Raw genomic sequence first — 27,240 nt, forward strand, 5'->3', positions numbered from 1 at the left:
TGTAAATGATGCTGCAATGACTATAAGGATGCACACGTCTTTTTCATTTTCTTGGCATAAATACTGAGAAGTGGAATTTCAGGGTCATGTGGTAGATCTGTTTTTAGTTTTTGAGGACCCTGCATACTGTTTTCCACAGCGGCTGCACGGGTTGGCAGTCCCACAAACAGTGCAGGAGGGTTCCCTTTTCTCCATGTTTTTGACAACACCTGTCATTTGTTGACTTTTTGGTAATAGTCATTCTGACAGGTGTGAGGTGGTATCTCACTATGGTTTTGATTTGCATCTCTCTGACGACTAATGATATTAAGCGTCTTTTTGTACGTCTGTTGGCTATCTGTATGTCTTCTTTGGAGAAATGTCTCTGCCCATTTTTGATTGAATTGTTTATAGTTTTGTCTTCTGAGAAGCCTTCTGATGCTCTGAGGAGGTGACAGCTCCCCTTTTTGTGCCCTCTCAGCACTTTATTGTTTCTCCTGCTAGAGCCCTGGTCACATTGCTGCAGTGAAATGCCATTTGTCATTGTGTCTCTTTCCCTCACTAAATTGTGGGTTCCTGGAGAACAGGGATGGCCTTCTCTCCATTTTTAAATAGTCTCCCCTTAACACGGAGCCTGGCACTAATGCATTTGTATATATGCTTGTGCAATAAATTGAATGAATTAAACTTGTCCTATGTCTAAAAAGTTTCTTCTACTTTCCCACCAAATCTAAGACAAACTAGATGGTAAACTCTTGAGTATAGTTAATGAATTAGTTTCTTCAGCACAAGCTACCTGTTGGGAAAAAGTTAAGTACTTTAGAGGTTTCATTGATATATTTAGGATACTGGTTCTGTTCACTCCACTAAAGTATGATATTAATAGAATTACTTTAATGTTGCAGTATATTATGTAAATAATGACTACATTTTCTATGTAGTGAACTGATATGATGAAGTATTAAATTATAACTTGGAGACCTAAAATAATCAATGGCAAAGATCCCAAAGCTACTTTACTTAAAAACTATAAATCTCTATATACTTAACCTTGGTCTGCAGCTATTACTGTAATGATTCTATATTATAAATATGTTATTGTAATATAATAATTGACTTTGTCTGGAATTACATGCAAATAACAACCAAATGTGCCTAAGCTCTATGGGTCTGGAAAAGTCAAGCCATATATATCCTTTTTGTTGTTTAACAGACACAAAATCGTTTAAGTGAGAAAACTTGAAATAAGTCTGTATATATTCACTGACTTCTTTGCAAAAATATGCCTCAGAGATGATGTCTGCCTTCTTTCTGCTTTTCTCATAGATGAAGACTATTTAGTATCAACTTACAAATATACAAAGGCTATGGGGTTTAGACTTAAGGGTTCTGTTTTTTTCCTTCCCTGAAATTAAAGTGAAATACATAATTTCGCTGGTTGACTTTGTTGACTATTGGGAAAAAAACATACCTTGGAAGATTTATGGGAATCTTCTTGACTTAAATTCACCTAATTGCAGATGTTTTTAAAATGGAGACAAGCTGGCCCATGTTGCAGGGATGTGTGTGTTCATGTTTTGCAGTGTATGCATTTATGATAGAGAATACTGTTGCTCCTCAGATTTCAGATTGCTAGGCTTCCTTAAACAGTGATTCTCCTGGGGATAGAGACTGTTGGGGGGTGGGGAGGGAGGACTGGAGAGGGCTGATCCTCTGGGAGGGCCAACTCCTTCTCTTTGAGAAACTCTGCAGGGAGGCTGCCATTGTTCCCTGGGCTGAACAGTACAAGCCAAGACAGAAAAAAGAACTTTCATGTCAGGTATCTTTTGCAAGCTGAAAGGATGTCAGTTTTGTTATTCTCTGGTAAAAGAGCCAAAGCCTTTTCAATATCCTCTGTTAATCAAGTCCAGACGTGTTTGGCCTCGTGAACACATTTCACGTATACAAGGTCAAAACAATTTCCTTGGAGTGTCAGGAAGAGAATGGCTATAAGATTTACCTTGGGGGATGAGGAGAAGACACGTACTATTTGTTATGACCCAAGCGAGTACCCTCGAGCCTGAATGAGTTCATGCCCAAGATGCCCGCATGGTAATCATGCCATCGCTAGACTCTGAGAGAATGTGACTCGTAAGTGCAAACTTCACTCATTCCACAAATATCTGTTGAATGGCTACTTGGTGCAAGGCTCTGCTCCATGATATGGTGGGAAGAGCACCTCCAGGCCTCATGGGGTTGAATGTAGTCCTTCCAGTCAGTTTGTGCACAACTGTAGTAATGAGGAAAAGAAAAAGAGGTCTGGAGTTGAAGGGACCCAAAATTTACACCCTTGGACTTTCTTAAGTTCCTACCTCAAGTGAGAAACTGGTGGTAATTACTACTCAGTCATGATCAACTCATACCGTGACCTCCTCTGGAGCAGTGTTTTCAGGCGGGGCTGCACACTGGAACCCCCAGAGGACCCTTAGAGAGAAAACAGTGCCAGGGCCTTGCTGTGAATGAGAGAAGTCAGAATTTTTTGAGGGGCTAGAGGCCCAGGCATCAGTATTTTAAAGCACTCTGGAGATTCTAATGAGCAGCTAGCTTTAAGTACTCTGGTTTATTTGTGGTGAATAAGGGACATTTGGGAATTTATCTCTGTGTCCTATATAATGTGAATAATGACAAATTATATATTTATGATATGAGTGAAAGCCCCTTGAATTATTTGGTCCCCGCTGCCAGAGGAGTGCCTCGAGTTCTACATGTGTGTTATTTCTGATTTTGGAGTAAAACCGCTGTGGGGTTGGGGGAAGACAGAGTATATGGCCATGTGAAGGTCCAGGAAGTCTCAACGAAGGTCTAGAAATCTGGTGTGCAGAAAACTAAGTCTGGGCTAGAATTTGGATAATGGAAGGCTGGAAGCAGAGGAGGTTGTGATGGTGGGGAAACCCCTACAGTAAGTTTTGGGTTGGCTTTGGTGAAAAATCCACATGTAGTAAAAGACAAAGAGGGGATCTTTTTCCGCTTGGAAAGAATGGCAGGTAAGGGAGTTAATACATGGTAAGAGATTTTGGGGCCCTGAAAACTACAGAGAGAATAGACAAGACTCCAGAGCTTCCTCTTAGGACACCAGAGAAAGGATGGAACCTGCTCTGTTTAAGTGCTATCTCTTTGCTATGGATACAGTGCTTGTGAAATAAAGGAGGCTTCACTGTAGCACCTGCTGTGAGTGGATTAGCCAGCCTGGAATGTCGTTTCCTTGCTGAAGTGCTCTTATGCGGGAAAGAGGAGCAGTGCTTCCTCTGCAGCTGTGGCCCTTCACCGGGAGAAATGAAATGAAAGGGGAGGAGGCAAAGGCAAGATGGGAGAAGTACACTTAGGAGCAGAGAGTTGTTAAATTGTGGTTCTCCCAACCAATTAAAGAGCAGGTTTGGGCGGTGTAGGAAGCATCCTGGAGTGGCCTCACCTGGAGAGGGAACCCTGTGGGTAGAAATGAAAATGCTGGAAGACAAAGAGGGAGGCTTTTCTTTGTTGAAAGATGTGGGAATTGGGTTAACTTTGTAGCTTGGGTTCTAAGTGGTAGTGCATAGGATAACAGCTTCTCTCAGTTTTCTTAGTTCATCACAGTTACATGGGTTGTAGGCTACGCATGGTCAACTGTATTTGCTGTGAAATCAGAGAGATGCACTCCATACCAATGGCAGAATTCCATGCACTGGTTTATAATGGAGTCACAACAGGACTGAAGACCTAGAGCTTATTGACTGAATTCTGAGCCTGCAATCATGGACTCCCAGTGAGCTGAAATAAATGGTTTCAGTCCCTAATTACTTGAGAGTGACTTGCAAAATGATTAATTTGGTTAATTTTTCCACTGATTAGATATCAGTGGAGGCTCTAGTATGTGGTAGGTCTGTCCTGGGCACTGGAGATATTGCAAAAATTATAATAGAAAACATTGCTTCCTGTGGAGATGATACTTTTGTAGGGATGGTAAGATTCAGTTGATATTTATTTTATTTTACTACTTAGGAGATAAGGAGGATCAGATAATATATATTGTAGATAGATGAGCTAAGCCAGCCTGGGCTTTTTGGGTAACCTCCTTAAAAAAGAAAAGAAATACGTATTTTACCAATGACCAGGCATTTCAGTCAGGCTTATACTTTGAGTCATTTTTCTTCTGCTCATGGAATTTTCTGGTTCATCCACAGTCGAGGAAAATGGAATCAATCAAGTGATGCTAACCAGCCTAAGATGAGCAAACCCACATCCTTGGCCACTTAAGCACTATGTTCATCAGGAGATTAATTTTCTCTGGACTTGAGATTGATATTGAGAGACAAAACAAAACCAGTTTCAGAAGTTATTTACTCTGGAGGTTTCAGATAAGGAGTTCCAACCGTAATTCATAGACTCCACATTATTTATAGTTATCGCCAGGCAGAATTTTAATCTATATTCTACTCCCCTCTCCTCTACTGTGTTTGTGACATGCCATATGCATACATGTACATAAAAGAACAAACCACCAAACCAAACAAACAGAAGTATATTCATTCAAAAATATGTACCAGATCCTTCTTAAAACAGATCTCTTTCCCACATTCAGACCTGTAACAAGGATAGTCATGTCACCTAAAAAATCCTTTCTTTTAAACAAGGAAATACACAGACACACACACACACACACACACACACACATATTATATTATTTTATTTTATTTCTTGCTGCAGAACCCATTTCATGCCCCACACACTTTGCTGTGCAAAAGCAAACTAAGATGACCTGGTATAAACAGTATGATGTAGACAAAAGTGAACTTGTTCAGTGGAAGCAGCAAGGAGTGTGGAGCCACACCTCGGAGACACTTCTAGGAGGTGAGGATGGGGCTGGAGTTATCATTTGCTGAGACAAGAAGTGTGATGGGAGAACTGGACACGGGGCACATTCCCTGGAAACTAGCTGGGAACCAGTCCATCCTGGCACTAAAATACCACCACTGTAACTCAGAAAATGGGGCTAGTTAACACCACTCCCCATCCACAACTCTTATAACCAATGCTGTGTCTATGGGGTCTCCCCACACTGTATTCTAGAAACCATTGACTAGACTTAAAGAAAAAAGGGTTTATGGGATATCAATTTGAATGGATACAAAATTCTTAGTTGCTTGGGATACCCCACATGTTGGCCTGCCCCTGAGACACATCAGAGACTGATTCCTTGTCCTGCCACTTACACGGCCATGTGCTCTTGGGAAAGTTGTTACTGATCCATGGTCTCAATTTCCTTGTGTGGTGCTAATAATGCCTTCTTCATAGGGCTTTTGTGACCATTAAACCTAAGCACAGTCAGCAGTGGTGACTAGCATATCCTTAACTAGTAATGCAATCAGGGCAAACAGAGCAAAATGTACTCTGACACCTTCATGAGGGGTGGGGAATGGGTGTCCCTCCTCAGCCACAAAGGGACTCCTAGCCCAGACAGCTCTATCCTCCATCTACTTCTGGCTGCCAGTGGTTTCAGTGGGCTTAGGTCTGGGTTTTCTGGGTTTTCTAAGGGGAGAGGAAATTTACACATTTGTGCAATTAAAAAATCATTGAGAAGTTTGTTTCACCTGACTTTTGATGTCCATGGTCAAAGCCTTGGCCGTGCCATTTTAATTCAAGTGCTGGTTGACTTTGTATTATCGCACAAATGCCGTTCTCATTTGGACTTCTCTTCTTTTTACAGATGAAGTAAGGTCTCTCACATAGTTGGGGGTGATCAACCTGGAGTCAAAACGAAATGTGTATAATTCATACTCAGTTCATGCACACAAACATGTAGACTTGGGCTTGGGTTTTACAGAGTCAGAGGCAAAGGACAGCTTATTAAAAATTGGGTGGACGGGTTTTTCATGAGAAAAAAGTCACAGAGCTTTGTTATAAAAACACATGGCATTGGTTTTTGTTGTTCTTTAAAATATCAAGTCTCTGGTCTGTGTTAACTTTTGAACCAACGAGAAGTAGCCCAAGGGTTAGAGAAGGAATGGAACTTAGCTGTCCCCTAGTTCAACACCTTGATTTTGGAGGTGGAAATTGAAGCCTTGAGAGGCTAAATGACAGAAGCAAGGCCTTACGATTAGTGACAGAGCTGGGACTGGAACCTATAGCCCCACTCCGACACCAGGGCTTGTTTGTCTGCATGAAATCGCCCTGCTTTGAAAGCAGCAACTATTTTTTTGTGAGGTAGCACATTAATCACTCTTTAATTCCAAGGTGGTAGTAGCGTACCTTGTCACCAAAATGCAGAACTGTTTTAATAATATGTTGCAGATGTCCTTGGACACAGAATAGGTTTCTGGCCACCCTCCTCACCCCCAGCAGTTGGTGCTTGCTCATGCAATGCAAAACAATCTGCATGTGACTCTTAAAAAAAAAAAAAAAATCCATACTTTGCCTCTCACCTTCTTAATCCCACTCTGCTCTCATTCTCCAAGAGTCCTAGACCTTTCAAGGGCCAGCAGGACAGCTCGTCATCTGACTGCTTGTTGCTGCTGTTTCCAAGCAGCCAGAAAGCTGCAGGTTTAAGTGTATGGGCTGACAATGCACTGATCTGATCACTAAATATTTGTTTGATATTATTGACTTCTTGTGGTAGGAAAAAAAAACCCTCATGGTACCAGGTTACCTTAGTACAAGGCCATGAAAGTTGAGACTAATCAATACTGTGGCCTTTCACGTGCATGGCACTGGGGTTTACTTCCTATTACTTGTCATTAAGATACAGAACAATCAGTGTAATGTAAGAACATATTCAGTGCTTAACATGCTTTTTATATAGCTCTGAAAACATTTACTGTAAAGACACATTGATAAGTTGTTTTGTATACATAAAATAACACTGCTTTGGAAGTATTATTTTCTCTGTGATAATTAAGTAAAAGTAGAATAATTAGTGTTCTGTTTTGGGACCAATCTTTCTTATCCTCCACCAGAATATTCATATTTTTTCCTTTGGAATCTTATAAAATTAAGTCTTACAGTAATGTGCGGCTGTGGCAGAATCTTATTTAAGTTTTGTATTCTTTGGAAGCCTTCCCTTGCTCTCCTGCCTGACTCTTCTGGCGCTCCACTTTTTAAATTTCTTTTTGCCTGCCCAGCATTTGGCATCTGGTTGTTTTGTTGCTCAGTTCCTGGCTCCCCTGGTTGCCTGCTGTGTTCTTAAGCTGCTGAAGACATTTAGTACAAACTCAGAGAGATCACCTGGAGAAAAGAATTTTATTTCTCCTGGACAGGAAGGTAGAAAACAGTCAAAACAACAGGACATCTTCCTGGTTTTAGCCACATTTGAAAAGAGATTTAAATTTACTTGTACTTGAAGTTTATAGAATATACACTTTGTGTAGGACTTGTGTTAGTTTCTTTATAGAGAAATGGCTATATATATATTTTAAAACATACCCCCCAACTTCTCTCAAATTGTCCTTTCAATTTCAGAAAAATGAAATCCCCAACTTTATCTTTATTTCTTCTAAAGTTTTTTGTATCTTAAATAGTTCTTCTTTGACTCTAAATTCCACTCTTGTACTAGTACTTCCTACTACTTGTCATTAGGAAACAGAACAATCAGTGTATGTAAGAATATATTCAGGGCTTAGCATGCTTTTTAATATAGCTCTGAAAAATATTTCCTTTATAGTTGAGTTTCTAGAAATAATAGTTTATGTTAAGTAGCTTTATATTCTCTTTTCCCAATCATCCTTTTCTCAAGTATACATCCATTTGCTTTCTGTCCAACCAATACAGTTATTCTCACAAGGATTATTCCGTTATCTACTGCTGCATAAAAAAAACCCACAGCAGAACTCAACAACTTAAAGCAGCAACAACTATCTTATTATTCTTGATTCTGCAGGTGACTGGGCTCAGCTGGGCTGTTCTTCTGTTTCACATGACATTGGTTGGGTTGCAGTCATCTGTAGGCTTGACTAGGTTGGAATCCTTAAGACAATTTGAAAGTTGCTGCTGGGTGTCAGTTGGGAGGTCGAATGGAGCTGTTGACCAGAATACCTTGGTTGTTCTCCGTCTATTTTCGCCATGTAGCTTGGATTTCTCATAGCGTGGTCCTGGGTTGCAAGAGCATTCCCAAGTGCAAAGGCAGAAGCTGAAGGGTTCTCTAAGGTCTAGCCTAGGAAGTTTTATAGTCTCACTTTTCCCCGCATTCTTTTGGTGAAAACTGGCCACAGGGCAAGCCACATTCAATAGGAGAGTAAATAGAGTCTGTCTCTTGAAAGGTCAGTGGGATGGTCACATTGAAAAAGAGATGTAGATGCTGTACCCACCTTGTAGACATAATTACTAGGGATAGCCTAATTGACCTGACCAGTCTTCTGTCGCATTAGCACTACTGGGTACTCTCCATGGTTTGTTGGTGCTGCCGCCTCCTGGATTCCTTTCTATCTCTCTCCCCACTCAGCCTTCCGCATTTGTTCTTTCCCTCCTTGCCCTAGCATATTGGTGTTCCCTAAGGTTCTTAACCTTCTTGTCTTTTCATTCTCCATTGCTTTCTCAGAAAATTATATCTGCACTCATGGAATTAAAGGTGATGTACTTAATTCAAGAAATGGATGGCAAAATGGTTGAATAGATTATAGTACATCCATATTGTTGAACTCTTTTCTGCTATTACACAGGTAGGAATAGATAACCTGTGTTAAACTAAAAAATAAGAATATGATGTATTATTAAGGGAAAAATGCATAAAAATTTTGTAGTATAGAGATGTGTGTATGCATTTGCATATGTTGGTATGAGTGTAGTGCATTTGGAATGATATGCTTCAACCCACTAACATTGATTAGGTTGAAGATCCCTTATTATTGTAATTAACAATTATTTTAAAAGTAATTAATGGCATACTCATAAATTAATTTCAAGACCATATATTAATCTGTAGACAAAAAAGATAGAAGCTAGTGAAAAGAATATTTGTTTAATGGCTTAGGGAATGTTTACAAAAATGGGAATCTCTTTTTTTGTGTGTTGAATGCTTATATATGCATAGAAATAAGTATGTACAGATTTGGAACAAAATGTTAACAGTAGTAATTTCTGGATGGCAGATGAGTTTTATTTCTTTTGGCATATCTGTATTATGCAATTTCAAAACAATGCTGTTTTCATGATAGAAATAAATTGTATCTAAAAATAGAAGATAGTACATAACACTGGTATCATTAAGCCACTTTTATCTGAATACCCAAGACTTGAAAAAGCAACAATTGTAATAAAGTATTGCAAAATGAATCCATCTTAGAACAGTAGTTGCCACATAACATTTTTGTTCGTTTCTTGTAGCAAAGGCTGAAGGAAGAGAAGGAAGCCAAGCGGGCACGTTTGGATGGTAGGCATGGCTACTTGTTTGCGATTGTAGCTTCCTGTGTGGACTTGAACAAAACCGAAGTGGAGGATGCCATTCTGGAGGGGAATCAGGTGCGATACATTTGAGTTCTCACTGACTTGGTTGTGGAGGACATGGAAGGTCTGCTGACACTATCCTGTGGCAGGATCCTGTGCTGGCCCTTAGAGGAGATACCTATTTTAATGTGGACAGGACTCCATTTTGATTCTGTACAGATGGTGGCAGAGGAGCTTAGGGCTGTCCAGGTCTTTATGTTGAATGGGGTACTTGTAACTGTCATGTAAGTTCCATGATTCTGACAGCAATGCCTGCATCTCTCTGAATCCAGTGAAGCTGGGCTCAGGAGCCATTTTGGAACCTGAGTTTGGAGAACAGAATCTCCTCTCAGAGGCTGATTTGTTATATATATATATATTTTGACTTATCTTGTACTAACCTGGGAGACTGAATTGTGTCATTGTTTCCTGGCTTTGACTTTGGTTTGGCATCTGAATGTGGTTAACTTTGTTTCTGACCTTGACTTCCATTTTCTGCTATGGTTTCCCTCCAACATCTAAGATGTGATTTGACTTTGGATGGGAAGAATCAAACTCCTGGAGGATAAAATTTCCTGGGTAGTGAGGAAGGCATATCAGGAGTCCTGTGATGGTTCCTGAGAGTTTTTTTTTTTTTTTTTAATTTAACTTCTTAGGGGAGAGAGGGGGAGGGCAGAAGGAGGGAGAGAGAGAGAGTTAGAGAGAGAGAGAAGGAGAGAGAGAGAGAGGGAAAGAAAGAGAAAGGCAGAAAGAGGAAGAGAAAGAGAGAAAGAGAGCCCCCTTTTTGTTGAATGGATGTCACACTGTAGATCACGCTTTTCAGTGGTAGGCTTATAAATGTTTAACAGCAAGCTTTGGGCATGAGGGTGGAGGGAAGCACAAAGCTGAATGTTTGCTGATTTATGCTGTATAAATACTCCCACATGGCTGATTCCAAACTACCAACACAATGTTACTAATGCTAAATTGGGAGGAGTTGTGATCAGTTGGCTGTCATAAGCCAGTGTGAGTCAGCTCCAGCACTCCGCTAGCTTTGTTCCTTCCTGCTGTGTCACTCCGGTAGAGTTAATAGGAGTCAGTGGGACAATTAAGGGTGGATGGCACTGAAATGGTTAACCTACAGGATGTCCCTTTTCTCTGCTTGGTCTTTCTCATCACAACTAACATTTTTTGGATACTTACCATGTGTCAGTTTTTCTTCTAAGTGATTTTCATCTGTTACCCTATTTAATCTTCATCATATCAGGATATGGATAATATTTTCCCCCAAAAAATAGAGGCATAGAAGGAGACAGAGTCACGTAGTTGATTTGGTCTTGGAGAGATTGTTCACAAGGTGAATTGCTTCCCTCTACGCCACTTCCAAGTACAGACATTTGGATTTGGGATAATGCAGGTGGGATGAGTGAATAAAAGTTCTGAACTGTAGGAACCCAAGTGAAACTGCTAGGCCATACAGGACTCAGGAATATTAAAATCTAGAGGTTTAAAGAAAGTGTGCTGGCTCAGGCTTAAAAGCAAGGCTAGAGGGGCAGGAGTTTCAGTATGGCTGTGATGGAAGTATCTCTTTTACCCCCTTCTTGGCTTTGGAAGTTTATCTCATGGAATGCACCCTGCTCATCCCCATAACATCCTCAGGAAAGGAAACATAACAAAGAAAACAGGACAACTTGCCTTTCCTCATATTTAATGGTTTTATCTATAACATGGTAGAAATTGAAGAGGGCCTATTTTCACATCAAAATTTTCAGCTAGATTTTATCCTTATAAGTTTTAAAAAATTTTAAGTTGTGGTATAATATACATACAATAAAATTTACCATCTTAATTAATTTTAAGTGTATGTACCATATTTTGTTTATCTATTTGCCTGTCAATGAACATTTAGGTTGCTTTTACCTTTTGGCTACTGTGAATACTGCTGCTATGAACACTAAGAACATGGGTGTAGAAATATTTCTGCCAGACCCTGCTTTCAGTTCTTTTGCATGTATACCCAGAAGTGAAATTTCAGGATCATATAGCAAATCTATTTTTAGTATTTTGATGATATTAGTCATATTGTTTTCTACAATGACATTTTAAATTCCCACCAACAGTGCCCAAGGGTTCTGGTTTCTCCACATCCTTGTTAGCACACATTATTTTCTATTTTTGGATAGTAGCCATCCTAATGGATGTGTAGATTTTATCCTTTTCTGCCAATTTGAATTTAAAACTGTGCAACTTGACTACTCAAAGGAAGCACTTTCACTGACTGGTAGCAGGCCAGTCAGCAGACCGCTAGATGTGCAGTGAACCTCATGGATGGGATGGATGGGATGAGTTTCCAGGTTCCTATTGGCTGGACTGTTCCACAGTCATATGTGTTCTCCTGACATTTTTCAGTGATTATTGTAATTTAATATTAATAGTTTTCCCTAGTGTATTAGACTAGGTTTTGGGTATTGAAAGGTTTGTTCTCTCTGATTTGCAATTGAATGAAAATGAAACACTCATCTATATTTATAGCTGCCTTCAACTGCTCAGCACTTTAGGAAATTAGTAAATGTGGACAATCTCTTCAAAAGTGCATATTTAGCAAATATTTTTATGATTAATTGAATTACTTTTTTTGAGTTGAATCCTTTCTATGGGAGGCTTTTATCCCTCATGCTTTTATGTTGAAAAAAGTAGATGACTTCTATATGGTTTGCATCAAATGGAGTCCTATCCGAGTACGAAAGGTGATAATAAATGCTGATTTAAATGTGGTTTCTAATTCAGAACAAAGTTGTTACTTTGCCTTTTCTTTTCCCCAGATTGAAAGAATCGATCAGCTTTTTACTGTTGGAGGTCTTCGTCACCTCATGTTTTACTATCAAGATGTGGAGGTAGCAGAAACAGGTATCTAAATTTAGTGTGACATAACCCAGGAATGTGTTGTTAGATTTAATTGAGGACGGCACAGAACAGAATGCCACTGTGGGAACCGAACAGGTAGCAGTGAAGCAGGGGGGATGAGGCCCAGGTTCTATTTTTATCCTCAGGAAAGGAGACAGGTAGTGATGTGTATTTAACCTGGTTGTTCCATCTTTATCTGGGATATTTTGTTTACTCTTGCAGGCTGTGCTGGTAATTAAGGAACAATAAAGTAGCTTACATTTTGAAACTTCTTTTCTTTACATGCTGGTTCATTCCATGCAATTATGTTCTAGAACTTACTGGCATCTGTTTCTTCTCTATGTAGGCACTATTTCTTTTTAACATAGAAATTGTTGCCAATAAGCCTAACACGAGTTTGCCAGTGAAATATCACATTATGTTTATTTTCTACTGACTATGATTTAAATGAGTAATATTGAATGATAAATTTAGTCATTTCCACTTAAGAAAAATTTGTAAATCTTCATGTGGATTCAACTGGCAAATCCCATTCTACTTTTATGTGGATTCATGTAATTTTAAAGCCAAACTAGTGACATAAACAAATATATTATGATTATATTAAAATATCATATGCATCCTTTTATTACCTTTTTGAAGAAAGGGAAAATAGTTATTACTGTTGGTATATAGTATGACTATGCTTTTTTGTTTACAAACTGAAGGAATTATGCATGCAGAATCTAAATGACCAGCATTTTCTCAAAATTATCTATCTGATGTTTTGTGGTCAGAAAGTATATTATATTTGGAGTGAAAAAAATCAAAATAATACAGAAGTTTTGAATTCTACCCTAAGTTGCAAAGCTCATGAAATGTTGAGTTCATTTATGAATTGTATACGGGGTCAGATAGCCTTCTTGTGTAAATCTTACATTGAACAAGAAGATTATACAATGTGAACATTAAAAGAGTTTATTTTTGTTTCCCATTCTCTTTAAACCTTTTTGGTGGATGTAGTTTTTCTTCTGACTTTGGATTAAAATTCAGACAATCCCATGATTTTTCTGGATATTCTTAGATAAGAAAAACTCCTACAGTTGTGTCAAGTTACAAACATATTCTCAGTTCAGAAACTGAAAGTGTCTGGTTGATGAACACTAGTTGATCTAAAGTTAAATCTTCTTTATTCCTGGCCCTCCCCTGCCCACCCCTCACCCCCACCAGGGGTCTCTGAAGGTTGATATTTGTATATGGTCCTCTGCTTTCTCATCTTATCCTTCCGCCCCTTGTCCACATTGTGTTAACCACAGGTTCTGACTGTCAGGCTTGAAGTCGGCAGTGGTGAGAACCAAGAGGTGGCAGACAAGCTTCTGTTGAACTGGCACTGTCATGAGCTGGCTGATCTTGCACTCTCTGGACCCTTGCTCTTGTGGGCCCTATAGTGGGTTCTCCAGAGATGGCCACTGGGAGCACGGCTGTACATCCGTTGCTGATGAACTGTCCTCCCGATGGCTATTGCCCTCTGCTCTTGTACTCAGTCGCACACACCACACTGATGGGCTCTGTTCTGTCGTCCCTCCTGCATCCTCTTGAGCATGATTTCAGATGGCTCCAGGCTCACTCTCTTTTCAGGGGGTTCTCACCTGGCTCACTAGAAACACTTCCCACTTCTTGTCCCTACCATCCATGGACTTGTCACTGGCTCCCAGTTCAGCCCAGTTTCTCTCTATCTGCCCTGTTGCATGCTGTGCTCAGGTTTTTAAGGTAGGTGTCATATCCCATTCCAGTTTGTCCTTAATCTCTAGGAGATACAACTCAGACTCTTTAGGTAGTTGGGCTAAAGAGTCTTTTTCTTGACTACGGTGACCAATGATCCTGGTTTGCCTGAGACTTGCCTGGCTTTAACATTGGATGCCCCATATCGTAGGAAAGAAACACTTTAATCTGGGGCAAACTGGGACAGTTGTTCACTTCTATCTTGACCTCAGGTGTAAAGGAGCATTTCACACTCATGCCCTTTGCACAGCACAGCCATGCTCACCAAATCCTTCCTCAGTCTACACTTGCCTGAGAATTTTGAATTCTGATGTGGGTGAGATCTTTAATTCGTTCTAGGATACTTTGAAGTTTCCCCAGGAGGTTTATTATTATTATTACTTTTTGCCTTAAAACTCTCTTTGTTTCTGATAGCTATCATATCTTGGTGCCTTGTTGAAACTTTCAGTTCAACATTTTCCTCATGAGACCCAGAAGATATTAGTCAGAAATGGGACACAATTTTGAATGGAGAAATGTCTCTGGTTATCTTTCTTGGAGGGGCTCATTGTCATCACCTTGGTCCAAGTCTCTAGACCAACACCACAGGGAAGAAAGAACCCTAGGAGCCGATTCTTCTAAGAGGTTCTGAACCCGGTGTCTTAGGATTCGACTTCCAGTCCACTCCCCTCTGCAACTCCCTTTGTTAGCACGGATAGTCTTGTTCCTCCCTCAATAGTCTTGCTTGAGCTACCAGCTCATTTGGACACCTAAAACTTTCTTGGGCAGATAAGCACAGTGGAATAACTCAGAGTATACTCTGTGCACTTAAAAGATCCACTCATGAGCTGCATGCTTGGATGACCAAAAATGCCTTTTCAGATAATAATGATGATAATGCTTAGTGAGCTAGTATTTTGATGTGCTTTGCTGAGGGCTTTACAGGTATTAACTTATTTAATCCTTACAGCAATTCCAGATGCTGGGCTCTAGTATTATTATTTCCATTTCTCAGATGACAACATCAAAGCACCAAAAGATTAAGTAACGTGCCCAAGGTCACATGGCGAGGCATTACTGCCCAGTGTAGCCTGAGATTGAAGCCCCGAGAGTCTGGCTCTATGGGGCATACCATTACTGTGGTCCTGACTCTAGCATTGTAGTGAAGGGCCCACCATACGGTGACAGAGGAGGAGCAGTGAGGGGAGGTGGATGTCTGGAGTTTTGCAGGGAGAGCTGGTTTTTGATCATGGCTCTGCACCTACTGGCTGTGTGACTTGGGACAGGTCACAGCTGCCTTCAGGGATGTAGAGAGTTTTAGTAACATAGACAAGATTCCAAGCAGAGGACCTGGCACACGGCATATGCTGGTAGATGCTGTCCCCTCCCTCACCCCCTTCCACTGCCCCCTGTGAAGGCATATTGTGACAGAGATGACTTTTATAGCCTCAGCAAGAATTTTCTCTGGACCAATCTTATTCTCCTTATTCTGCTTCTCTCCTTCCTCCCCCCCCCCCCCAGAGCAACAATTTTGAAATAAACAGATCCTTTTAGATCCTTTAGGATTCAGGCTAGAGATTTTCCAAGTGGTGGGCCTTCTGAGACACATGGATGAGCCAATATGACAATAGTTCAATAAGGAAACTTCATACTAAGATGTGACCATGTGATCACAGTTGTGAAATTAAAATTCTTTTGCATTTGTAGGACAACATAGCTCTTCAGGAGGAGTAAATCCTATTTCTGGAAAGATTAAAAAACCTAAAGTGTTTGTGACTGAGGGAAAAGATGTTGCTCTTACGGGAGTATGTGTATTCTTCATCAGGACAGACCCTTCCAGAGCTATCACCCCTGAGAACATCCACCGGGTAAGGGGCAAGGGCAATTCTGTACCCGCTTACCAAAAATCACACAAGAATCAACCAATAAATGCATACATAAGTGGAACAACTAATCTCTCTCCCCACACCCTTCCTTTCTCTCTCTCTAAACTCAATCAATTAAAAAAGAATAAAAAAAAAAAATAGAACTTTGAGTTGTAATCTGTAGCAACCTGCCCGGGAAAGCAGTGAAGAACCTATCTACAGTGAAGAACCTGGGTAACCAGACTACTTGTCAGTATTGGACTTCTGTCCATACTTCCAGTGGCCTTCTCTGGGTCCAGCCAGAGAAAGCCAAATGTGCACCCCCTAACCAATCACATAGGATACCTTACTGCTAGTTAGCCCTTCTCCAGCTTCTCCAGGCCAGCAGCCTCCAATCAGGGCATTCCACTAGAATGTTCTCCCACTCACCTGCCTGCCTGTGAGTCTCTGCCAAAATACCAGTGATGGTGGTGGACTCTCTTGCTACAGCAAGCTCCAAATCACCAGCCTTTGCTTTTCTCATTTGGTTGGTCTTTATTTCCTTCCACACGATGGTTGATTAATAAGCAGCATTCAGAGAGGACTTGGTAGCTATGTTGTGATTGAAGGTAATTTTTACAGTAAAGGATCCCCTCTTTGTTTTCCAGGAAGTGAGCTTTAATATGTTAGATGCCGCAGATGGGGGCCTGCTCAATAGCATGAGGCATTTGCTGTCGGACATCTTCATTCCAGCCCTCAGGGCCACGAGCCAGGGCTGGGGCGAGCTGGAGGGGCTTCAGGAGGCCTCCAGCATGCGGCAGGACTTCCTGAGCTCTCTGGAAGGCTTTGTCAGTGTCCTGTTGAGTGCGCAGGAGAGCTTGAAAGAGAAGGTAAGAACGAATAACTTATTTCTTCAGAAGATCAGGGGGCGAACAAACCAACATAGATGTGTTTAATAGTTCTCTTAAATGGTCTTAATTTCACTACATTGCACATCTTGAAACAATTTCATGGGCATTTTTATTGCCCCCTCCAGATGTGATGGTGACTAGATTTCAATTCCTGTAGTTTGGAGTGGCGAATGCATCAGAGGTTCCATAGAGATGTTGACTGTGATGGAAGACTCAGTCATTTCAGATATGTGGCCGCAAAGTATGAAATATTTGTGCTATTGCTCTCCATCACAGACGGAAGGAATTTGGATCCAGAGCATGTGTGTGTGGGTGGTGGGTATGGATGAAGGAAGTGCTGAAAAGGGGAGAGAGAGGAATGGACACATATCTGGAGAGGAGAGAATGAGTCAGGTTCTGTGGTTCAGCCAGTGACCAAAGAGCCTTTAAGAATAAGTCTGACAAATGTGAGCTTTATTAGTGAGGCTTTTGTTAGTGATTGCTGGGAGTAGATGATAGCCCACCCCAGGCACATATGGGAGAGACAGGAATGGAACCCGTGGTACTAATGACAATGTAACACTCACCCCTCCAAGGAGCACTGAGACCTATTGGGATATTGGGAAGGAGGAAGGAAGGTGTGAGGCTTCCTGAAGGATGTGGAGTGGGTTACTTCAGTAAATTTCATCCAGATTGGGGCAGGATGATTCCAGCTAACATAATTGTTATATTAGCAATTAGCCATAATTTAGGCCATAGTAAAATGCAAGTTGAACCAAACTGTTACTATACATAAAAAAGCCATGCTTTCCTATAAATACATTTCATTTTGTAGCAGATATATTTAAAGAAGTGGATGGATCCCCCCATAGGAGGGAGATAGTGCCACTTTGTGAGGCCCAGAGCCCTCCCTGTAAAAGCAAGGAGTCCTGTCCATGTGGCAGGTGGGACGTGCAGAGTGGGAGGGGGCAGGGGTTGAGGTGGCAGGTCCTTCCAGGCTGGGGCAGCATGAGCAAAGGCACAGGGGAGTGGAGGCACGTGGCCGCCCTGGTGGGCTTTCAGAGCTCTGACAGAGGGAAGCAGTGTGAAAAACACCTATCGAGGAGGCTGGGTCCAAGGAGGACAAAGTGGTGCTTCTGGGCCCTGTGTGTGTGTGTGTGGGAGTGGGGGGTGGGGGGGCTGACAGTGCTCCCAAGCAGGGGTGGGTGTTGGGGCCAGGACTGGGGACTATTAGAGGTCAGAGCTCGTAGGCTTTTGTTAAGAAGCCAAGTGAAGGAAACAGGAAACCTTGAGGGGTCTGTCCAGGTGCTGCAGTGTCCCCTTGTAGCAGACCTTGGTGGCAGGGACACAGCTTCTCCCTGCAGACCACTCTCTCTGCTGGGTTTCAGAGGAGTCTGGAGAATATTATGCTAAGTGAAATAAGCCAGATGGTGAAAGAGAAATACCATATGATCTCACCTATAAGGGGAATCTAAAGAGCAAAATAAAGTAACGAGCAAAATAGAACCACAGGCATGGAAACAGGAAGCTGACTGACAGTAACCAGAGGGGACCAAGGAGGGGTATAAGAGGGGAAAGAAGGGGAAGGGTCTAGTAAAGAACACTTGTGAATGACCACAGACATGGACAACGGTGGGGGGACTGACTGTGGGAGCGAGGGATGGGCTGGGTGGAGGCAGGCAAAGGGGGACAATTGGGACAACTGTAATATAATAGAATAACAATAAAAAATAAATTAAAAAAATATAAATAAAAGGAGAATGTGGTCCCAGCATCTGGTGCTTGCTGCTCCCCAGCCTGAACCTTCCACCTTCTGCATCTCCTAGTGGGCTCTTCATTTTTACCTTGGTTCACCAGGAAGACCTTACGGTCTGGGCTTCATGAAGTGGATCCTTGGCCATGCTGGCGTTTAGCATGGCAAATAACCACATCCTATCCTGCTGGTTCTGAACAAGTTCAGAGAAACATATTAGCTCTGTTGCTGGTAAAGTGACTTTGGATGTGAGATCTGAATTTAGAGGTTCACCATGCCAGGTGCACAGATACCAGAAGGAAAATGTCCTCATTAAATGTTGGGGTCCATTTTGTGTTATGAGTGTTTAAAAACATACTGGTTTCATTGTCAAGTCAAAATTCAACACATCCTTTACTACCCCTTTCTTCTTCCTCCTCCCAAAACAAATCGGTGTGTTTGCCATTGAACTTGCTAACTATAAAGATGTTATTGGGTAAGGACAACAGAACATTTTCCTTTGATTAGTTTCCAAATATGAATGTGATAAGTTAGAAATTACTTCCCCTCAATCAATTTTCTTAAAGCTTCCCCACTTTCTTTGGCTTCCTGAGTTGACTGATTAATTTTTAAGTTTCCTATCAATTTCCAAAATCTGTGATGTTATGACCATCTTTCTCTCTAGTTCAGTCTTCATTTCTTTTTGACCACAAAGTTGACCTCATAATCTATCTTCTTGGGTGGTGTGCTCAGAGTGCGGGAGGACTGGGTATTTCATATCCCACTGTGCTATCAGGAGCTTTCTTCAGGGAGCAGGGTAGCTTAGACTAGAGGATCCCCTTAAGATGCTTCTAAGCTGAGGAGTCCACCAGTGTGTGTGTGTGTGTGTGTGTGTGTGTGTTTAAAAAGCATCACCTTATTATTTAATTTTCATTTTAATTAGGTGAACCTTAAAAAATGTGACATATTTGAACTGAAAACTCTGAAGGAACCAATAGACTACCTGACTCTAGCTAATAACCCTGAGACTTTGGAAAAAATAGAAGCTTGTATGAAAGTGTGGATCAAACAAACGGAACAGGTAATTTCCAGAAACCAAACATTAGTTTCTGATGCCACATGACTGAACTAGCCAAGGGAAGAAGGTATATCATTTGTCTGCGTAGTTTATGAGTCCCTGAAGAGGTGAGAGGTTCACATGGCTTTAGTTTATAGTCATTAGTTAGGAAAAGATAGTGAGGATTCTAAGAGATGAAAGTTGGTGACTATATACTTAAACAACCAGAAGACAGCACTTCGCTGTTTTTTTTCTCAAGGTATAATTTACTTGGTTGAGAACATCTGTAGAAATACAAAGAGTTTTCTAATTTAGTGTGTCCTGCAGAAGAGATCTTGGGACTTAACCTTAAAAAAACTTTTCAAAAAAGCCTTAAGAGAAGATGAACATTATATCAAAAAGTAAGCCCAATTAAAATTAACCTACACAAGGCATGGGAACATCCTAAGGTTATATTGCTTTGAAGTTATACATAAGTAAATGAATAGCCAAGGAAACTTGCTGAGGTTGGGCTTTCCAAAAGTTTATTAAAACCCCTTAAATAAATAGTTTGCAGTTAGAACCAGTCAACTAAGGTTTTGTAGAAATTTTAAAAATGGATACTTGTTAAGTTAGTAAAAGGCTCTTATTCAAAGCATGACAACGATTAAAATCACAGCACGATTTAGATAGCATTTATTTATTTATTTCCTGATTTTTTGCTTTTGTATGATGTTCATCTTTCTGGCTCCATTCAGGGCTTCATGTTCCTCCTGTGCGTTCACAGGTCCTCGCGGAGAACAATCAGCTGCGGAAGGAAGCAGATGACCTCGGGCCCCGAGCAGAGCTGGAGCACTGGAAAAAAAGACTCTCCAAGTTTAACTACCTTTTGGACCAACTGAAAAGCCCAGATGTGAAGGCTGTGTTGGCAGTGCTTGCTGCTGCCAAGTCAAAACTTCTGAAGGTTGTAAATAATTTCTTTTTGCTTGATGAAATGGGAATTTTAGGTCATAGAGTAATTAGGAACAGAAAAACGTTGTTATACCTTCATGAAAAAAAACCTTTAAGATTGGATAATATTGCCCTTCTATAATTTTAGATATTGTGGAAATAGCCTTTGAATTAAAGATACTTGTTGGCTGATGTATATATATATGTATATGTATCATTAGAGGGCATTGCATGCAATTAAGATGTAACATCATAACATAATTATGTGTACATTATGAATTCAGACCAACTAGGAGTAGTAATAATGAAAACTTACTTTACGTATTTTTTAGTCCTGTTATATATTAGATTTATATTGCCATGTTACAATTGACCCCCAAACTTAGCAACTTAAAACACACATTTATTATCCCACAGCCCGTGGGTCAGGAATTTGGGTGTAGGTTTATCAGGGTGCCTCTGACTCAGGATCTCTCATGAGGTTGCAGCAGGGGTGTTGGCTCATGGGTAGGCTCAACAGGGGAGCATCTGCTCATGTGGTTGTTGCAGGATTCAGTTTCTTGCTGGCTGTTGGCGGGAGGCTTCCTTTAGTTCTTTACCACGTGGGCCTCTCCACTGAGTTCCTCACAACGTGGCAGCTGGTTTTCCTGACAGGGACTCAGCAGCAGAGTGCAAGAGAGCACAAAATATAGAAGCCACAATCTTTTGGTAAACCAATTCTGGAAGTGACATCCTATTACTTTTGTCACATTCTGAATTAGAAGTGAATTGCTAGGTTCAGCCCACAGTCAAGGGGTGGGGATGACACGAGAAAATGAATACCAGAAGTCAGTGGTCACTGGGGACCATCATAGAGGTGCCTACCACATCTGGCATTGGTACCATAAGAATATTTATTAGTTATTTGCATGGATGTTTCAATCTGTGAAGATAATTTAAACAGTCAATGATAATTTGCTTCAGTCACTACCTTAGATTTCCTTTATATCATCGCTCAATGAATGCAATCATTTCATTGTGCTGTAGTTCAGAAATATTAGTAGGACTTCCATGAAGTCAGTTGGATGTGCTAAATCACATAATTTTACTTCTCCTACATTTAGATATCTGTCCATTTTGAAATTCCTAGGTCATCACACAGTCCTGGAATATAGTTGGCAGTTAATAAATAATTTCTACATTAATGGATGAACAAAAGTTTAGGGATATGGAGGGAAGATAGAAAATATGGGGGTGAGATGCAAAGTGGATCCAGTAGGTAGAGAAGATGTGGGTTTACAGGGAGGTGCTGCCCTCTTGACACTCTGTTCTAGTTATTTAATTTTTTTTTTTTAAGAGAAGGCCTGGAAGAGACACCTGAAAAATTTAGTCAAAAAATTTAAATTGCTCTTCAGTGTGGCAATGTCCTTCACCTCCTTGGATTTAGTTTTCTGTGAGATGCACAGGACAAATGGAGAGTCTGACCCAAGGGACTGTGGCAACACTTAGCAGATATTATATGGAACTTTATTAATAATTACATTAAAATTGCTTTTCTGTACTGTGCTTAGACTTGGCGGGAGATGGACATTCGAATCACTGATGCAGCTAACGAAGCAAAGGACAATGTCAAATATTTGTATACACTTGAAAAATGCTGTGACCCCTTGTACAGCAGTGACCCTGTGAGTTAAGGATTTCTACTCTCTTAGTCTACTGATGGCACTTCTGTGCTACCTGAATTGAGTGTGGTGTTTTGGTTTGTAGATATTAGTCTGTTTGAAAAGTCTTGGAAATCTCTTTTTATTCTTAAGAAAATTATATATATATATATATATATATATATATACACATGTATTATATCTATTTTTATGTCTGTCTATTTAAACATCTATCCATCCATCCACTCATCTATCAATCTATCAAAGATGTATATGTAATATTTAAAAAACATTCATTGCATATTCCATTTTCCATTAAATATTGCAACTGACATTTGAGCTACACTACCGTGGGAAGAGTCATTGAGTAGGTGTTTTTTGATCTTTTACCTGCTTTCATAGAGACTGTTAACACAATCTCCTTGTCATTAAAGAAAGTTAATGTTTGTTGCATTGAAATGCAATTTGATTAACTACATGTGACTAAATAATAAAATGATTCTTACATATATTTATGTAAAGTATTAGATAATATTTTCAAACTTTAAGTAAAAATCACTTAGCTAAACTTTATTCTAATTAAGATGGCATGATTAGACTGTTAGAATTTTGCTGAATTTGATATTTGTTTCGTGGAAAACTTCTGTGATGTTTTCCAGATATCCATGATTGATGCTATTCCTACACTTATAAATGCAATTAAAATGATCTACAGCATCTCTCATTATTATAACACCTCTGAGAAGATTACATCTCTGTTTGTAAAGGTAAGTGCATAGCATAAAGTCCATAGTCACTTATATTTCTTTGCCAATGGTCAATTTTTTTGAAATTAAAAAATTACTATATTAAAATTGCCATATTAACACAATCCAATGCCTGTGTATCCTACAATTTTTTTAAAAAAGCTTAATTCCTCAAATAGAGTTAGAATTAAGATTATGTGAGATGCTGATTTTGAAGCATTATTTCTCAAAGTATTTATTACAATCAATATTGTGTTATTTATATAGCAAAAATGGAAAAAATTCTTTTTGGAATTTCTTATGTATGTTATTTAACACACTATTTATTCCCATGGGTAAATTTTAATTAAGAAAAAACTATTTCCTGTTTCGTATTTAGTATGCTACTGTACTAAATTTATTTGATACCACGGTTGATTACTTGGTGTTATTAGAATAGTAATCATGGTAATAAAAGCCATTTGCTATGTTCCAGTAATCTATAAAGCAATTATAATGATTCTGCCAAAAGACATAACAATATTTAAACCTTATGTCCTAACCCCTAAGTGTTTATGGTGAGCACTGTCACTTTTCCCATTAAGAATGGTCTGTAAGAAAGAAATGACTTTTTCTTTGCCAAGGCAAAAAATTTAAATATTATATTAAAACAGAGCCATTTTCAACTTATCAGAACCTGTATTGTGAAGACTAATGCAGTAGGAGTCATGATTCTTACTGGAAATAGGGACATCCAGGCTCGAGTGTTCCAACGGGAAACTCTTCTGCTCTCATGTTCAAGTAGCAAGGCAGGAACTCCACGAGATCTTTTCCTGACTTCTTCACACTGTGAAACTCCATGTTAGGGTCATGGGGGACATTTCCTGGGTAGATGACTGAAAAGTCATCTTGTGTTATTACTCTAGGTTTCATGCATATTATTTGCAGGCCTTGTTGTTGAACAAAATTATAAAACCACCCTTTATCTAAATTTCAAAAACTTCATTACTGAAAATTTGAAACAGTTATAAAAGCAGATAGAATTGTATACTGAACTCTTACGTCCATATTATGCAGATCCAGCGACCATTATCACGTGGCCAATCTTGTTTCATTTATATGCTCAACCTTTGTACTGTAAATCCCAGCCATCATTTCATTCCATGCATACAGTGTTCCTCCAATTTTCCTTTTAATTTATAAAAATATCACCAAGAAAATTCTGAAAAATTTTAAAAGTTTGCATGGAGAATAAAATGTTAGTGGTTACCTACACTAACTTTAGTCTTGCCTTTAAAAAATTTTTGTTATTTAATTTTTCTTTTTTTTAATTTATTTTTTTATTGTTCTATTACAGTTGTCCCAGTTTTTCCCCTATTGCTCTCTACTGCCCTGCACCCCCCCGCCCCCAGCTCCCACAGTCAGTCCCCACCCTGTTGTCCATGTGCATGAGTCATTTATACATCTCTCCTCTGTTGTCTTCTCCTTTTGACATTTCTGCTACAGATCGTGGTGGCATGAAATGATCAGGGTGGACAATCCTTTACATGACACTTAGAAACTGTGAGTTACTAAGCTACTTAGGGAGGGTGGGGAAAACTCTGAACAGCTGTTAGGTTGAAAACTGAATCATTTCTACGTTGGTTGAGACATTCATCCTGCATAAACAAGGGGCCCAAATTGTTGATTTTCCATGGTGCTTCTAAGTCTGATTTCACAAATGATTTTGTCAATATATGTGTGGACTCTATACAAAGTTGAACACATAGAAGCAGAGAGCAAAGTGGTGGTTGCCAGGGATGGGGGTGGGGGGTAGGGGAAATGGGTAGATGTTAGTCAAAATGTATAAATTTTCAGTTATAAGATGAATAAGTTCTGGGGGTCTAATGTACAGCATGGTGACTATAGCTAATAATACTGTGTTCTATTCTTGACATTTTCTAAGATAACAAATATTTTTATTTTATTTATCAAATTTTTAAAATTAAATTTATTGGGGTAACATTGGTTAATAAAATTACATAGAGTTCAAGTGTACAATTCTGTACACTTTTGCATTGTGTGTTTACCATGCAAAGTCAGATCTCTTTCTGTCATCATATATTTGACTCCCTTTACTACCTCCTTCCAGTCTCCTTTCTCTCTGGTAACCACCATACCATTGTCTTTGTCTAAGAGTTTTTGTTTGTCTTGTTTATTTGTTGCTTGACGTTTTGTATCCCACATATGAGTGAAATCTTATGGTTCTTGACTTTTTTCCATCTGACTTACTTCACTTAGCATGATATTCTCGAGATCCATCCATGTTGTCACAAATGATAGTATTTCATTTCATCTTCCCTTATGGCTGAGTAGTATTTCATTGTATACATATACCACGTATTCTTTATCCAGTCATCTATCAAAGGATACTTTGGTGGTTTCCATGTCTTGGCCACTGTAAATAAGGCTGCACTGAATATATGATAACTTTATTTGTAATTTTTGAGGAACCTCCATACTGTTTTCATAGTGGCTGTACCAGTTTACATTCATAACAACAGTGAATGAGAGTTCCTTTTCCTTCAAAACCTCTTTAACATGTTATTACTTTTCTTGTTGGAGATAGCCATTCAACAGGTGTGAGGTGTATCTCATTTTAGTTCTGATTTGCATTTCCCTAATAGGTAGTGAAGTTGAGCATCTTTTTATATACCTGTTGGCCATTTGTATGTCTCGGGAGAAATGTCTATTCAGGTCCTCTGCCCCTTTTGCAATTGGGTTGTATTTTTGCTGTTAATTTTATGAGTCCTTTATATATTTTGGATATTAACTATTAACTCCTTAATGGAGATGTTGTCTGCACATATTTTCTGCCATTCAGTTGATTGCCTTTTTGTTTTGTGGAGGGTTTCTTTGGCTGTGCAGAAGGTTTTTAGTTTGATACAGTCCCATTCGTTTATTTTTGCTTTTAGCTCCCTTGCCTTTGCAGTAAAATTCATAAAATCCTCTCAAAGACCAAGGTCTGTAATTTACTACCTATGTTTTCTTTTATGTAGTTTATTGTTTCAGGTGTTGTTTTTAGGTCTTTGATCCATTTTGAGTTAATTTTTATGTATGGTGACTAAGAGCAGGCAGTCTCGTTTCATTCTTTTGCATGTGGCTTTTCAGTTTTTCTCAACATCAGTTATTGAAGAGGCTTTCTCTTCTCCATTTTATATTTTTGGCTCCTTTGTCAAAAATTATTTGTCCATATACATGTGGGTTTATTTCTAGGCTCTTGATTATGTTTCATATGTCTGTGTGTCTTTTTCTGCTGATACCATGCTGTTTTTATTAGTGTTACTTTATGGTATAATTTGAAGTTAGTGAGTGTGATACTGCCAGCTTTGTCTCCCCCTTACCCACCGCAGGATTTCTTTGGCTATTTGAGATCTTTTGTGGTTCCATACAAATCTGATGATTTTTGGTTCTATTTCTTTAAAAATTGCCATTGGGATTTTTATGGGGATTTTAAACCTATATAGTACTTTGGATAATAGGCCATTTTAACCATGTTGATTCTTCCAATCCATGAACATGGAATATCTTTCCATTTCTTTGTGTCTTTGTAATTTCTTTTAATAATGTCTTGTAGTTTTCAGTGTGTAGGTCCTTCACATCCTTTGTTAAAGAGAGCAAATCTTAAGTGCTTCCACTACATACTTGAAAAATGATAACTACTTGAGGTGATGGATGTGTTAATTAATTTGATTGTGATAATCTTTTCACTATGTATATCAAATCATCACATTGCATGCCTTAAATATATACAATTTTTATTTGTCAGTTATGCCTTGATAACGCTGAATAAAAAGGGCCAGTGTTTGATCATAGTTGCTATGGAAACAAATAAATCCAAAGCTCCAGTCCACAGATTGTACACCCTGAGAGGTAGAAGAGTTAAGGATCCTCTAGTCTAATTTATAATTGATGGCTGTCTTATGTACATAACATCATTTTATTGGAAAACTGCAGGTGACCAATCAGATGATATCTGCATGTAAAGCTTATATTACCAACAATGGAACTGCTTCCCTGTGGAGCCAGCCACAGGATGTTGTTGTGGAAAAAATATTATCTGCAATTAAACTTAAGCAGGTAATGCTCAGCCTAATAATATATTATTTTATGTTGTTTTTGGTGATGTATCTTAAATAATTTAGCAATTGTTTTATTCTTAGTTGCTAAAAAGAACAATAATTCTTTACTGTTAAGAAAGTTATGTGTTAATAAACCTTTCTGGGAAATCTATGCACTTATTCTACCTTCTTTGGGGGCCTTCTGTGTCCCAACACCACATAAACTAGTGAAGATACAAAGACGACTAAGGTTTTCTTAAGCTTCTTATAGATGAATGGGGAGATAGACACAGA

The 27,240-nt window shown here is 39.3% G+C and overlaps 1 protein-coding gene across 1 annotated transcript in view; it reads left to right on the forward strand.

Moving 5' to 3' along the window:
* Nucleotides 1-4,745: 4,745 nt before the first annotated feature.
* The window catches only part of DNAH5 (dynein axonemal heavy chain 5), a 214,577-nt gene continuing 192,082 nt past the window's right edge, over nucleotides 4,746-27,240 (forward strand). Inside the window, exons 1-12 of the mRNA XM_090279309.1 lie at nucleotides 4,746-4,842; nucleotides 5,699-5,703; nucleotides 6,447-6,539; nucleotides 9,307-9,441; nucleotides 12,207-12,291; nucleotides 15,736-15,896; nucleotides 16,541-16,762; nucleotides 19,438-19,575; nucleotides 20,318-20,494; nucleotides 22,032-22,145; nucleotides 22,781-22,888; nucleotides 26,843-26,965. Of these exons, the coding sequence (XP_090135435.1) occupies nucleotides 4,746-4,842; nucleotides 5,699-5,703; nucleotides 6,447-6,539; nucleotides 9,307-9,441; nucleotides 12,207-12,291; nucleotides 15,736-15,896; nucleotides 16,541-16,762; nucleotides 19,438-19,575; nucleotides 20,318-20,494; nucleotides 22,032-22,145; nucleotides 22,781-22,888; nucleotides 26,843-26,965 (1,458 nt within the window). The remainder of the gene's footprint in view (nucleotides 4,843-5,698; nucleotides 5,704-6,446; nucleotides 6,540-9,306; nucleotides 9,442-12,206; nucleotides 12,292-15,735; nucleotides 15,897-16,540; nucleotides 16,763-19,437; nucleotides 19,576-20,317; nucleotides 20,495-22,031; nucleotides 22,146-22,780; nucleotides 22,889-26,842; nucleotides 26,966-27,240) is intronic.

The sequence above is a fragment of the Furipterus horrens genome, unplaced genomic scaffold, assembly GCF_987537825.1.
Source record: "Furipterus horrens unplaced genomic scaffold, mFurHor1.1.pri manual_scaffold_5, whole genome shotgun sequence".
Taxonomy (NCBI): Eukaryota; Metazoa; Chordata; class Mammalia; order Chiroptera; family Furipteridae; genus Furipterus; species Furipterus horrens.